We start from the raw sequence: 14,227 nt of genomic DNA on the forward strand, positions 1-14,227 counted from the left end.
GTCGGACCGCGTCCGGCGGCGCTTCCGAGCTCCGCGCCTGCGCACTCAGCCCGTCGCCGCGCCGGCCCTGAGGACGTGTGCGCGCTGCCTTCGCGGCTCCTGGGCCTTGAGATGCGCGGCTCGCGGGCCCGTGCCAGCTCCAGGTGCGTGAGGAGGATATCAAGAACCCAGGTGTGAGGTGGAGCGACCCCCCCCGGGAAAGGTCGGGCCTGCCTCGGTCCCTCCAAGGTGCCCGGGGACCCAGAACGGGGGCGCCACGACCTCAGCTCCTTTGCTTTTCCCACATCCCCGCCTTCTGACTGCAGCTCATGGGGAGCGGGAATCTCTGAAAGGAATTGCAAAAAACGATACTTTCCCCTGCAGTGGGTCGTATCACATGTGGCATTTTTCCCCCTCTCTGTGGCCAAAGCAGTTTTCATCCTTGCCTTTACTTTCCTGGTGTGGGATTTTGCAGTCTCTGAAGTCTGGCTCGACTCCTAGGTGCTTACTGGTTGTGGGCAATTAGGGCGAGGGCCAGTTGTCAGGGTCTGTGTCCTGTGCAATCCCTCTGAGAGGAAGAGGTGAGGGTTCAAGGTCAAGAGAGGGGGCCGGGGGAAGTGGGGCAGAAGAAGCTACAGAGAGGGAAGGCTGTGAAAAATGTCGCCAGAGGTTATTCCGTAACTGAAAGTTCTCTAACTTTCTCTCAGTTCTTGTGTTTCTTGTTCATTTACTTTTGTGATATCCTCACCTCGTTTTAATGGTGTTGTGAAGACTGGAAAACCAACAGGCTTTCGGCCTTGAAGTATCGTTGGAATTTTTTGAGATCAGTCTTCACAGTTTTATAACGGAGTGTATCTTGCTGTAGTCAGGGTAATCTGGGGGTTGACCCATTGAGATTTACCATCTTTTATTTTCACTTTAACATAGGAAAAATTACACGCTGTTGGATTTGTTTTTGAAATATGACCGACAAAAAAGGTCATTTGAGAACACAGAGAAATCAGTAGAAGTGGGATTTGGAGTTCTATCAAATTACTGTGCATATGCTTAAGTACGCGTGGGACTGCATTTAGAGCTTGGGGATCCCTTAGCTGTCACTTATAAATAGCAGATGAGATCACTGCTTGCCACCGGTGATTCTAACAATATAGGGCTTCCAGTAAGTGCTTTCCCACATGGTGTGGACGCAACTGACAATAGTATCCGGTCTTAGTGCTAGTGTTAGTTGATAAGCCATAGTCTCTTTTTGGCACAGTAACTATAGGTAGTCAATTCCTGTTATAATCAGAAATGGTTGTCATGTGTGTGGTTCTAGTGTGGGATTTTTTTCAAGTGTTCCAAAGAAACTATTAAAGGAAAGAAGAAATACACAATAGGAGCTGAGGACCCTGGCTACAGGCCAGAATCCTATGTGTGATCTTTCAGGCCCGACCATAGACAATTGCGTGGCTTTGCCTGGCTGGCCTCTTCGGGGGAAGCTGCTCTTGCCACACCAGACTTGGGCATGGCCAGTGCACTGCAGTTTTCTGGAGGGAGTTGCAGTCAAGGACTCACCCCTTCCCTCCCACTAGCCATGCTCATACTGTATTGCATTCCTGGCTCAGGTACTTCCATTCTGAGGGCCTTGGCCGAGGTACTTCCCAGGTGCCTCCACCAATACCTCCTTATTGCAAAGAGAGGGAAGGTGGAGGGGGCAGCCTTGACTGAGGTACTTTTCTCCATTTTGACCCAGGACCATTCCACTTGTAGCTCTTCCTTCCTCCTCCCCTGGCCCACAGGTCCATAAAGAGGCAGAAACTTTTTGTTCCAGCCTCCTTTGCAGAGAGATGATTGTGCATTGCATCCACCTAACCCTCACCTAGTGTTCCATTTAATCGACCACTGGGGAACCAGTACTTTTTTAGCCTCTTGCTTGCACTGTGGCAGTAAGTGAATAAAGACTTGATTATTACTTGCAGTTTGGCTCATTGTCCTAATTGACACCTCAACACCTGATTTTGCCTGACGGGAATTAAATAAATTGCCAAGTTCTTGGCAATTCACTTAATTTTAATCCTCGTAACTGCTGCTGTGTTAGCATTTTAGGGATTTGGAGTACATTCACCTGTAATTTCTCTAACTCAGTGTTGTGAAAGTGCATAGTAATAGCATCAACAGCTGATTGTTGCTAACGTGGATATCTGGGTTATATGGTATATTTTATAAATTAATATAGTGGCTTGCAGTCAGATTATTTGTGTGGCATATTACCTTTGGCCTCTAATTAGATTTTTCTGGTAAATATTTTGGGGTTATATGGGTCAGTTGAAGAAAATTAATAATCCTTAGTAATCCTGTCTCATCCTATGGGCCCCAATCTTACTTAATAGATTACTTGCCACTTTGAATAAAGTGATTGATTTGTTGTAGGTTCCTCTGTCTAGTGTGTAAGGAGGTATGCCAGGAACAGGTTTCACAGGTTCTTACCTCCTCCTATCGAAGTTTCACAAAACAGATTTATCCTTACCATATGTTATGCAATCTGATATTTTCTACTCTATTAAACAAAAGTGCTGAGCATGACCCACTAAAGTGATTGCACAATCCACTAATGGGTAGTGACATGCCATTTGAAAACCACTATGATAAAACAATTAGAAGATAATTTGCACAATAAATGAATTTTTTTTTTCTGTTTTTAAATCAGATTCCTGAAGAGAACCACAGTGGGTGTGTTTGTGATTTTGTGTTTAAGGTGTCTTCTAGGAGAAAATAGATAATAGCACACAGCATATATGTTGGATATTCACTAAATCATCTGACAAAAGAACACTGAGTTTCTGGTAGATTTATCAACTCTCTGATCTCAACTAGAAGATACAACATTAGAGAGCTGGCACAGCTTTTTTTAATCTCTGGCTTCCTTATTTAAGGAAAATGCAGTAGAAGACGAAGAATGAGAAGAAAATTGGCTTTGAGAAAGTTCCTGGTAAGCTTTTGCATGTGTCCTATATTAACTGAGACCAAAATGACCTTTTTATTCTACTGCCTGAAAAGTAAACTACACTCAGACTTTCAATTACTTAGCCATAGATAAGTATATAAGTAGCCGGTGTGTCAACCTCATTGCCTTTGTACTTGTCTTTTAGGACTTCTACAACAAAGTGGAAAGGAGAAATAAAAAGAAATGTTTGTTTAGTGTGTTTATCTCTTAGTTAGAAACCCTAAAAATGATATTAAGTAGATAAGGATAAAGTTTTTAAATCTGATTAGTGTTGAGCTAAATAATACCTTACATTTATACATTGCTTCAGTTTTCCAGCACATTTAGGTGCATTATCTCCATTGATTCTCCCAACAACTCAATGTGGTAGGCAGGCCAGGAGGCATTTTCCCTGATTTAGAGATGAGGAATCTATATTTCCTTCTTCTTGCCACCAAGTTCATATGATGGCAAATCCGGGACTAGAATCCAGGTTTTCTGGGACATTTTCTCCCAGTTGTTTATGTTATCTTTGTTGGTCCAAAGAAGTAACTGAGAGTAAATATTGCTAATGATGTGGCTAGGAATTTTGATAACTAAAACATTCCATTCTCAGATCATGTCCAAGGTATGCTATAATTGAATGCAGATATGTCTTAATTTTAGTATTATATTTTATTTCTTACACTCTTTATCTTTCTAGCCCAATTTTTGAAAAATGACAAATCTACTTAATAGTGGACTAGGAAAATTGGAATTAAAAGATTTATTTAATGTTAAGAAATTCAACTCAGTCCCCTTTTAATGTATCATCTCAATTAATTAGAAATATAGCTTAAAATTATATACATTTTTAAGTATTTCTTTTAAAGACTTCTCATTTCTCTGTATGAGTGAAATTAGTTTAATGATTCTAAAGTATCTAAGCGGGCCTCTCACTGTTGTGGCCTCTCCCGTTGCGGAGCACAGGCTCTGGACGCGCAGGCTCAGCGGCCATGGCTCACGGGCCCAGTCGTTCCGTGGCATGTGGTATCCTCCCGGACCGGGGCACGAACTCGTGTCCCCTGCATTGGCAGGTGGACTGTCAACCACTGCGCCACCAGGGAAGCCCTAACTTACTTTTAGACACAGGAAGAGTTGAGGTTCCCTATTGCCTTTAATACCTTTAGCCAAAGAACAGGTTAAATTATTTCTTTTCATATGAATAAGTAATTTTTAATTAATACATTTTTATTTTTAATTTTTAGACATCTGTGGAGTGTAAGAACACTATGGAGCTCATCAGAGTATATCACTGAAGAATATGATGGCTGAAACCAATTTTAAAATGCTAAAGATTCAACAGTGTGTAGTAGCCAACAAACTACCTAGAAACAGGCCATATATTTGCAATATTTGCTTCAAGCATTTTGAAACACCCTCAAAATTAGCGAGGCATTATCTCATTCATACTGGTCAAAAGCCATTTGAATGTGATGTGTGTCATAAAACCTTTAGACAACTAGTTCATCTGGAACGACATCAACTAACTCATAATCTGCCTTTTAAATGTAGTATTTGTCCACGCCACTTTAAGAATCTGAAGACATTCGTGAAACACCAACAGCTTCACAATGAAACTTACCAGAATGATGTTAAACAGGTCAGAAGACTGCTGGAGGCCAAGCAAGAAAAGCCAGTGTATGGAATGTATCATGCTCTTACCACAGAGGAGAGATGGGCATTACACTCGTGCTCCAAGTCTGATCCTACACACAGCCCTACAAAGAAAAAAAAGAACATTCACGCGTGTACAATCTGTGGCAAGCTGTTCCCCTCACAGTCAAAACTTGATAGGCACGCACTTATTCATACTGGTCAGAGGCCTTTTAAATGTGCCCTGTGCAGTAAATCTTTTCGACAGTCAACTCACTTAAAAATCCACCAACTCACACATTCAGAGGAAAGACCTTTTCAATGTTGTTTTTGTCAAAAAGGATTTAAGATTCAAAGCAAACTGCTGAAGCATAAACAAATCCATGCCAGGAATAAGACTTTTCAGACTCTTTCATTAAAGGTGAAGAGTCCAGAATCAGGGCCCCTGCCTAATAAGTTAAATGCAAAGCAGGATAGTTTTGAAAATGGTGATATACGTGAATCTGAGGAGAATAATCAACTTGATGTCCACTCTATTTATATTGTCCCTTTTCAATGTCCAGAGTGTGAAGAATGTTTTGAATCAGAGCAGATTCTCAATGGACACAAGTGTTTTCCTGCCAGAAGTGGCAAAATTCCAAGCAGGCTCAAAAGAAGCTACAACTATAAAACCATTGTTAAAAAAATCTTGGCTAAGCTTAAACGAGCTGGGGGTAAAAAATTAGATAATTTTCGATCTGAGAAAAAAGTATTTAAAAACAGTTTCTTGAAAAATTGTGAACTTATTTCCGGTGAGCAGAGCCCTGAACAAACCCAGAGAACATTTATGGGTTCTCTTGGCAAGCATGGAACATATAAGACAGTTGGCAATAAAAAGAAGAAAACGTTGACTTTGCCATTTTCTTGGCAAAAGCACTTCCAGAGCCAAAATATGGGAAAAAACGTAAAAGGTATTCTTACACCAGAGAACATGTTAACTATGGATAATTCTGTGAATAATAAAGATGTATCTATCTATGGTTCATCAGGTGAGGAATTCTTTGAAAACTGTGAAGTGCTTCAGTGTGGTTTTTCAGTTACAAATGAAAACATCTATACTGGACATAAGATGTGTCCTTGTGACAAATGTGAGAAAGTGTTTCCTTCTGTATCTAAACTACAAAGACACTATTTAATTCATACTGGACAGAGGCCTTTTGGCTGTAATGTTTGTGGGAAATCTTTTAGACAGTCAGCTCACCTGAAAAGACATAAATTAACTCATATTGATAAGATTCCATATAGAAAATCTCTTTGCCAAGTAGAATTGGAAAATTTGAACAAACTTTTCATTCATCAAGGTGATAATGTTAACTATAGTGCTTCCCAGCAATGTCAGACTCTTGGTTTTCAAAAATACGAGGTCTCAGAGTCAGATCAAACATCAGAAATAAAAGTGAAGGCAGAATCAGAGGATTTCATTCTTGGTACCCCCTATAGGAACAGGCAGCCCTGTCTCTCTAGTGCACTTCTGGAATCAGAGCAGAGCCATCATAGTCATTGTTGTAGTTATTCAGGGCGTACTGAGAGGAATGATGGCCTTCTTTACCAATGCAGTGTTTGTTCTAAAAGTTTTAGATCCCCATCTAAACTAGAAAGACACTATCTAATTCATGCAGGGCAGAAGCCATTCGAATGCTCAGTTTGTGGCAAAACATTCAGACAGGCTCCTCACTGGAAGAGACATCAACTTACTCACTTTAAGGAATGACCACAAGAGAAAATGGTTGTCTTAAATTCAGTTATGTAATTGACAGACCCACCAACACATGTGTGGTCTTTCTGGTGACCTTGCTCTTTAGCCTCTATCATTTATAATGTATTTTTATCAAAAGGCCTGCATTAGATTGAATGATTTCATAGGCAGTTGCTTGTCTGCATAGTCAGAGGTAAGATACATAGAAATGTAATATGTTTTAGGAACAGCCAAATTAATTTTTAGGGGGAAGAACATGATTTGATGCCATAAAGCAAGTATTTGTTTTATTTTAACATACACTTTGGCTGTATTGAAAATGTTGTAAATCCATGATGTAGTACAAATAATTCAGCCTCATTTTTAAAGGAATTATTCCTTAAGACACACCATCTCCTTTTATATATGCTCAAAAGACTGAGAGGCAAAAATTGGGTTTTGGCCACTACAGATAGCCCCACTATATTATTTCATGTGTTTTACACCTATGGTTCAAATTCCATCGCAAAATTTTTTCTTATAAGCTAAAAAATATAAAGGCAATAAAAGTGAAAGTGGATGAGAAAATAATAGCATTATTTTCATTGTTCTTTTCCAAGCTGTTTATTCTTAGGACTCCGGTAGCTTACCTATTCTATAGGTGATTTGAATTGGTTTTTTGCCCAGCCTGCTGTTATCTTTACCCCCAAAATGTACAAGTAGGAGAGAGGCTAGGATGCACCTGTATACATTTACCATGTTTATTTGTCAGGAATAATGTTCAAGTGCCATAATCTTTTTGATGATATGTACGCAGTGCCATCTTTTCAGAGGAATGAATGCAATTCACCTACATGCTTATTAATGATTGATAGCAGTAGTTGTAGACTTAAGACTCACCTGTAGATCTGCATCTCCATAAGACTTTTACATTCACCTTAGCAAAACTTTCTTTTAATACCTCTTTGAGTGGTCCTATGACTAAACTAAATATTCTATTAAGTTTGATCAAACGGCAGTGACTAGGTCTAGTTCTATTTTTTATTCCTGTTTTTTTGCAAGATTCTAATGCTAAAGAATGTTATTTTGATCATTAGTAAATTGTTATTTTAGTTAGTAAGGTAATCCCATATAGGAATAAGATGCTTATGGAATTGCGAGTATCATTCTAAACAGTACTGTCATGATTTGGGGAATATTTAATCAAACTGTAAAAGGCTTGTAATCACACATTGTCCTTCACATTTGCCATTTTTAATAAAATCTTTAAGAATGACATTTCCTAGCAATAAGAGAAAATAACCATTCTCTTTCTAAGGTGAAAAGAACAGGTGGGTATTTATCCTAGCACTCTCAGATATATGTAGTGACAAGCCCTCTACTGAGAATGGATAAAGGAACAATTTTACATTGTACTGTAATAATTGTCTTTGTGGGGGGGGGGAGGAGAAGTCAGTCTGCTTTTACAAGTGAATTTTGAGAAACTTGGGTTTAATTCATAGAGATTAAACTTAACAGTACAGATAAAAGCCCAACGATGTACAAATGTGCAGGAGAATCGTGTTTTAAAGAATAATTTCTCTTATGTTTCCTTGAGATGTGTTCCTCCAGTGCAAACAAGGTGATGTTTTATAAAATTTGCTTTACACAGAACTATTTAAGAACACATCCATTACATAAAAGCAAGGGATAACTAGTTCATGTTTTCCAAGAATAAAGGTTCAAGGGTTTAATATGTCTGAAATTATATATTTGGGAATTTTCCTAAGCTATTTATGTAATTTTATTTGAAGTAAATGTCTCATATACTCCTTTCCCAACCCTAACAGGAGAATCCTAACAGTGTTGTGCTTGTATGATTATTAGACTTTATTTGCCTAAGTGATACTACTATACATTTTTTTTTTGGCCCATGCCTTTTTAAGCTGTTTCATATTGAAAGTTGGAATATTGTAAAAATTTTGTCGAAGAGGTACTGTAGTGCTATTTGAAGTACCTGTAACGAAATACTTATTTACTTTTATTATCACTACAAGCTGTGGAAACTTTATAGGAATGAAAATAAACTGTATACATCCATGATAAACTGTATACATCCATGATAAGAAGTTTAAACATTAGATGTTAAATGATGACTTGCTGCATGCTAGAACTGTTATTATTGTTGAATCAATTGCTTTGGTTTTCTGAAAAAAATAAACTTTTAAATATCTGTAAAGAAAATTAGAAGAATTTTTGTTTGGGCAATTCCAGGCTGTAGCATGATTATTTACTGAAGTAGTTTGGTTGAGTTAGTGAAATTATTGCTTCTTGTTTTGTACTGCAATAGGGCCTATTAGGACAAAATGTGTGTTGAAGGAAAGTAGATGGTGATTCTTGAAAAATTCAAATTTTAGAATATTTTAAAAATAAAGTTTCAAATTACACAGTTTGAACTTTTTTAAAAGGGAAAATCACATAATACAGGAACAAGGTACTGATTGCCAGACACTTTCCTGGGCCCACTCCAGTCTACCTTCTACCTTCTGAGCTTGCTACATGGATAGTTAATCGTTTACTTCCTTGTTCATGTTAAGTTTCTTTGATAGCTCCTTATAACCTACAAATGGATATGTTAACTCCATTGCATGTCACATGATCTATCTGCTTATCCATTTATCTTCCTCCTTGGCCTCCCAGATTTGTACTAAAGAAACATAAAATTAGTTCATCCAATACATGTTATTCCCGCTTCCATCTTATCTATGTAGTATTAATTTAAATTAGATACAAACTCATACTGTATTCAAAGAAGAGATTTAGTTGAGCCAGATTTTATTTGTTTTTAGTCCATGATTATGGAAGAAAACTAAAGTGTTTAATTTGCAGAAAACAGATTTCAATTTACGTTATGTGAGATAACCAATGAGAATTATAGACATTTTTAAGGGATAGCACCAGTGTTTGAAGTCTGCATATCTTATAAGAATCCTTTGTTAGAAGTGAATTGTCAAGGGCTGTTTCATGCAGAATATCTGCTCTTTAGAAGCAGTGAAAGGACACATTTAATTCCTTTCTTGTTGAGATTTCTCCTATTGCCAGTTAGAAGAGCTTAGAATTTCAGGGCTAACTGCTAGAATTCTATTAGCACTATTCTATTAGAGAACAAAATTCTATTAGAGGAAAAAAGATAACTGAAAAAGAAAAGTGGTACAATGGTATTATTAAAAAATATGGAACATGTAATACTTTGCATCTATATCGGCTAACTTCTATTCATTCTTTGAAGTTTAAGCTTAAACGCTGCTTCCTCTGGAAGCCTTTTTGATTTACCCTAGCACTCTATTCCCTGTGCTCCCACTGCTTTTTGTTCATAACTCTATTAATCGTCACTGTTGACTAGTGGTTTTCAAACTTTAGTGTGCACTAGAATCATCTAGAGGGCTTGTTAAAAGCATAGATTGCTGAGCTACACCCTCAGAATTTCTGATTCAATATTTGGAGTTGGGCCTGAAAATTTGCATTTATACAGGTTAGCTGTTATTGCTATATTGAAACTATACTTTGAGAACCATTGAGCTAAACTACATTTTTCTGGAAAGCAAGAGAATGCATGATTTTATGTTTTATACATAAAGTATAAAGCAGTTATCTGTAATGTTTTTACCTCCTCAAATATATACTGAATGTATAAAGGAAGAAATGAATGAAGTCATTATTACAAACTCTTACCTTCTCTGTAAATCTATAATTTCATTTAGAGCCTTTCATTCATTCTTGGAATGAGTTTGCCTTCTAAGATGTTGTGATCAAAGCCAATCCAAAACTTTCTAAACTTCCCTCCTCTTCCCTCAAAAATGTCTATCTTTACTCCTTACTTTTCTCATGTATCTCAGAATAATAATATTCTTCCACTTTTCTGAAGCTAGCTTTTCCTTGCTCTCTCTCCTTCTGGGAGCTTCATCATCAGTCCCTTCTTTTTTCTGGTGTTTTTAGTTTTTCCCTCTCGTTGGTTCCTTAAAGAAAATTTCATGTGTTCCTTATTCAGTTATGATGATTTTGGCTGCAAGTAGCAGAATGCCTGACTCAAACTGCTTCTTGCAATGGGGACCTTATTGGCTTATACGACTTGAAGTCCAGCAACTAGATAAACCCTAGGGTTGTTAAATCATATAGTTGATTCTGGTTCCTTCCATCTGCTCTGCCTTTCACAATGACAAGTTTATTTTCCTTATGGTTTTAGGATGCTTTGTTTGCAATTAGGACTCCATGCTTCCTTCATGGGGGGAGGGTGGGACAGTGAGTGAATGAGAGACCCAGAAACTCCCCCAAGAACAAAGATAAGTTTCCTAGAAGTCTACAGTGAACATTACCTCTCTCACCTGCCAGAATTGCTTCACAGCCACATTCCTGAACCAACCACTGACAAAGGAGATAGAATTATGTGGAGCTGGACCTAGACCTCAGCCTACTTCCTTCAAGCACAAGGTTGCCTGAAGATAATACAAATACTGGTCAAATTTGAAGTTGCATTTGGAAAGAAGGGAGGAATGGATAGGCAGTCAAAATTTCCACTACACCAAGCTTAAAAAGAGAGAGGAGTTGGGCCAAATAACTTTAGTTTTACCTATTATTTTGGTTACTGTTATATTTTACTCTTTGCCTTTTAGGGTCGGAGATATTGAAAATTCATTACACCTACTTCCTCCATTGCCTTTTCGTTCATTAGCTTCTAAGCCCTTTTTTACCTAGTGTTTTCCTCACCACCTCTTGGGAGCTGTTCTATCAATGATCATTGTAGTAGGCATTGTTAGTTGCAACCACATCTCTCTTTCACTGTATATCAGCCAGGTATTCTGGGTAAGGACTGATCTTAACTGCAGCTCCAGCAATGGTCATGATCAGTCTAACTCTATCAGAATATTCATCATGACTTAAAGGGATGGGTAACCCAAGACTAAGCCAGTCAATGCACAGTGCTACCTTAGCCAGAGGAATTGGCCTGGAAGAACTGACCTAAGCTGATCTGATCAGAGTGAAACGTTGTACTTATTTCAGTGATTGAGGAAGAAGAACTGAGTGTGAAGTTTTCTCCGTTTAGGTACCATGAAGAATGCTAGTCTGGGGATGAAGTCAAAACACAAAGCAGAGTAGGGTGGGAGTAGTAGGGGGAGCAGTGCCAAAAGAATGGAGCTGGAAGCTTGATCAACTGCCTGAAGCCTAATTTATCCCTAGACTTTATTTATACCTATAGATTTCCTTTACTTTAATATCAATTTGAATTAAATTTTCTTTTTCTTACTACAACAAACTGATAATGGTCACCAATGGTCTTCTAGTTTCCAAACCCATGGACTTTTTGAAGTTCTTGTCCTTTTAGATTTCTTTGAAGCATTTGACACTATTGACAATCTTGTGTTTTGAAACTTGATTACCTGGTTTCTATGCTTTCTCCCTTCCTTACTTACAAAACTCATTACAGAAAGCTTGTAAAATGAAAGTTATAAAATGAACATATTATAATTTTAGGATGTCCAAAACCATCATTCAAAACTTGGCTAAGAGAAGTGACATGAAGAGAAGAGAGAGCAGGAAAAAGAGAGAGGGAGAGTTTGAGAGAGAGAGAAGGAGAAAGATTATGATACTGCATTTTTTCAGAAATCTAGGTATTATAAATTAGAATCTTTCACATAGTTAGATCCACATATGATCTGGAGCTTATTGGCTTAATATCCTCTTGGCCACAAAATCATAAGGTAAATTACAAATTTAACAAATGTTAATTGGCAAATAAATTGCTCATCACTGCCCAGATCTCCTCCTGCTACCTCAGACTATGTCTCTATATATTGGAACTATCTTTTCCTTCTACCTTCTGTCTTCTCTGCTGGTACAGGGTTCCACTATTCTTTCAACTGCTTAGGATGAATTTCTCTTTATTCTGTTTCTTCAGTGTCTTCCATACTTATTCCTTCCTCTTCAGTTTTACTGCCAGAACCCAAATTTAGGCCATGTTACTTTTGCTTTAGATTTGCAATAGTCTCCCAACTGGTATTCCCATCCCCACTTTACCTATTCCAACCCATCTAACAAACTACTGAAAAGTCATCTTCCAAAAGTAGATTCCCAATCAGTGGTTTCCCATTGCCTTCCAAGATAAATACAGTCTCCTTTCTCTAGCTTTTAAGGTTTTGACATGTTAAGCCTGATGGCTCACTCCCAACATTCTCCCAGCATGACCTGCTTTCATGGCTTTATCTCTTCTATGACTATACTAGAAATATTGTCCCTGATGTTTTTGATTATCAAAATCTTATCTACCTTTCAAGATTCATCATAAAAGCTATTCAGAAAATCTTATGTTACCTCTTGTTGTATAGACTCCATTTGTAAATAAAGTGTAATTAGATACTTTATGTATTCAAAATCTGTTGCATTTAAAATTAGGATCATGCAAATGTTCATCTTTAGCTCTATAAATAAACTTTATACAATAGCAAGTAGAAGGAAAAAAAGGATTCCACATTTAATTTCTATATCTACAGACACTTTTTGTTTTTTCCTTCACAACTGTTTATTTTCAAATGGGCTATAGATGTTACAAAATTCAAAAGTTTCAAAAGGGTGTAAAATGTAAAATAAGACTTCCCTTGCTCCTGTTCTCCCCTCCCCCAGTTCCTCCTCCCTAGAGGCAACCATGTTACCGGTTTCTTGCCTATGTTCATCCAGGGAAAGTTTACTAGAGGTACATGTTTAATTTATATATGGATTTGGGAGTGGTAGAGGTATGCATTCAAACTCAGTAATAAGAAAACATGCAATTCAATTTAAAAATGGGCAAACAATTTGAATAGAGGCTTCTACAAAGAATATATATGGATGGCAAATAAGCACATGAACAGACATTCAACATCAGTAGTCATTAGGGAAATACAAATTAAGGCTACAGTGAGGTATACCACATAACTATTAAAATGGCTAAAATTAAAAAGACTGACTACATCAAGTGTGGGTGAGAAGGAAGAGGAACTGGAACTCTCATATGCTACTGGTGTGAATATAAAATGGTACAACTACTTTGGAAAACAGGCAGTTTCTTAAAAATTTAAACATACACATACCATTTGATCCAGCTATTCCTCTCCTAGGTATTTACTTAAAAGAAAGGGAAACACATGTCTACATTAAGACATATATACACAAATGATCTTAGCAGCATTATTTGCAGTAGTCAAAAACTGGAAACAATTCAATGTTCATCCACAGATGAGCAGATTAACAAACTGTGGTGTGTCCATAAAATAGAATACCACTCAACAATAAAAAGGCACCAACTATTAATACATGCATCAACATGGATGAATCTCAAAATCATTATGTTGAGTGAAAGAAGAAAGAAAAAAGGTACTGTATTATTTTCATATTTATAAAATTCTATAAAAAGGATACTAATCTATAGCGACAGAAAGCAGATGAGTGATTGCCTGAGAATGGGTGGGTAGAACTGGGATAGGGATGGATTGCAAAAGGGACTAGGAAAATTTTAGAGACATTGGATATGTTTATTATTATGACTTTGGTGATGGTTTCACATATGTATGACTATTTTAAACAAATCAAATTTTACACCCTAAACATGTGCAGTCCATTATATGCTAATTTATATTTCCATGAATCTGTTAAAAAACAGTGAAAATCAAGCCTCGCATTCCCCGTTTGGTTTTTTTTTTCACTAATACTTTTTATAGGGTTGGAAGAAACTCCAAGTCTCCCTCTCCCTCCCCGACCCTACCACAAGAAAACCTTAACCAACACCATCTACCTGGTCACTGAGACATCAATCCCGTCTCCCTGGGTGTTTTCTCTCAGCTTCCCGCTAGGGAGCAGGAGGGGCAGGTCGAAGCCCTTGCCTCTCTAGCTCAAAACCAGCGCTTGCATGCACTTCCGGCCCCGCTCTG

The 14,227-nt window shown here is 37.7% G+C and overlaps 1 protein-coding gene across 3 annotated transcripts; it reads left to right on the plus strand.

Annotated features, from left to right (window-relative positions):
- The first annotated feature begins 51 nt into the window (after positions 1-51).
- Positions 52-9,876, plus strand: ZNF770 (zinc finger protein 770). Of its 3 annotated transcripts, XM_030844126.2 has the most exons (3): positions 58-143; positions 2,892-2,947; positions 4,189-9,876. In XM_030844126.2, exon 3 carries the CDS (start codon positions 4,245-4,247, stop codon positions 6,324-6,326), a length of 2,082 nt encoding a protein of 693 aa, XP_030699986.1. In that variant the 5' UTR covers positions 58-143; positions 2,892-2,947; positions 4,189-4,244; the 3' UTR covers positions 6,327-9,876. The 3 variants fall into 3 exon arrangements, with proteins under 3 accessions (XP_030699985.1, XP_030699986.1, XP_060150475.1); XM_030844125.2 differs by lacking the exon at positions 2,892-2,947 and having other exon boundaries at positions 52-143; XM_060294492.1 differs by lacking the exon at positions 2,892-2,947 and having other exon boundaries at positions 69-171.
- Positions 9,877-14,227: the final 4,351 nt, after the last annotated feature.

Source organism: Globicephala melas, chromosome 2, assembly GCF_963455315.2.
Source record: "Globicephala melas chromosome 2, mGloMel1.2, whole genome shotgun sequence".
Classification (NCBI taxonomy): Eukaryota; Metazoa; Chordata; class Mammalia; order Artiodactyla; family Delphinidae; genus Globicephala; species Globicephala melas.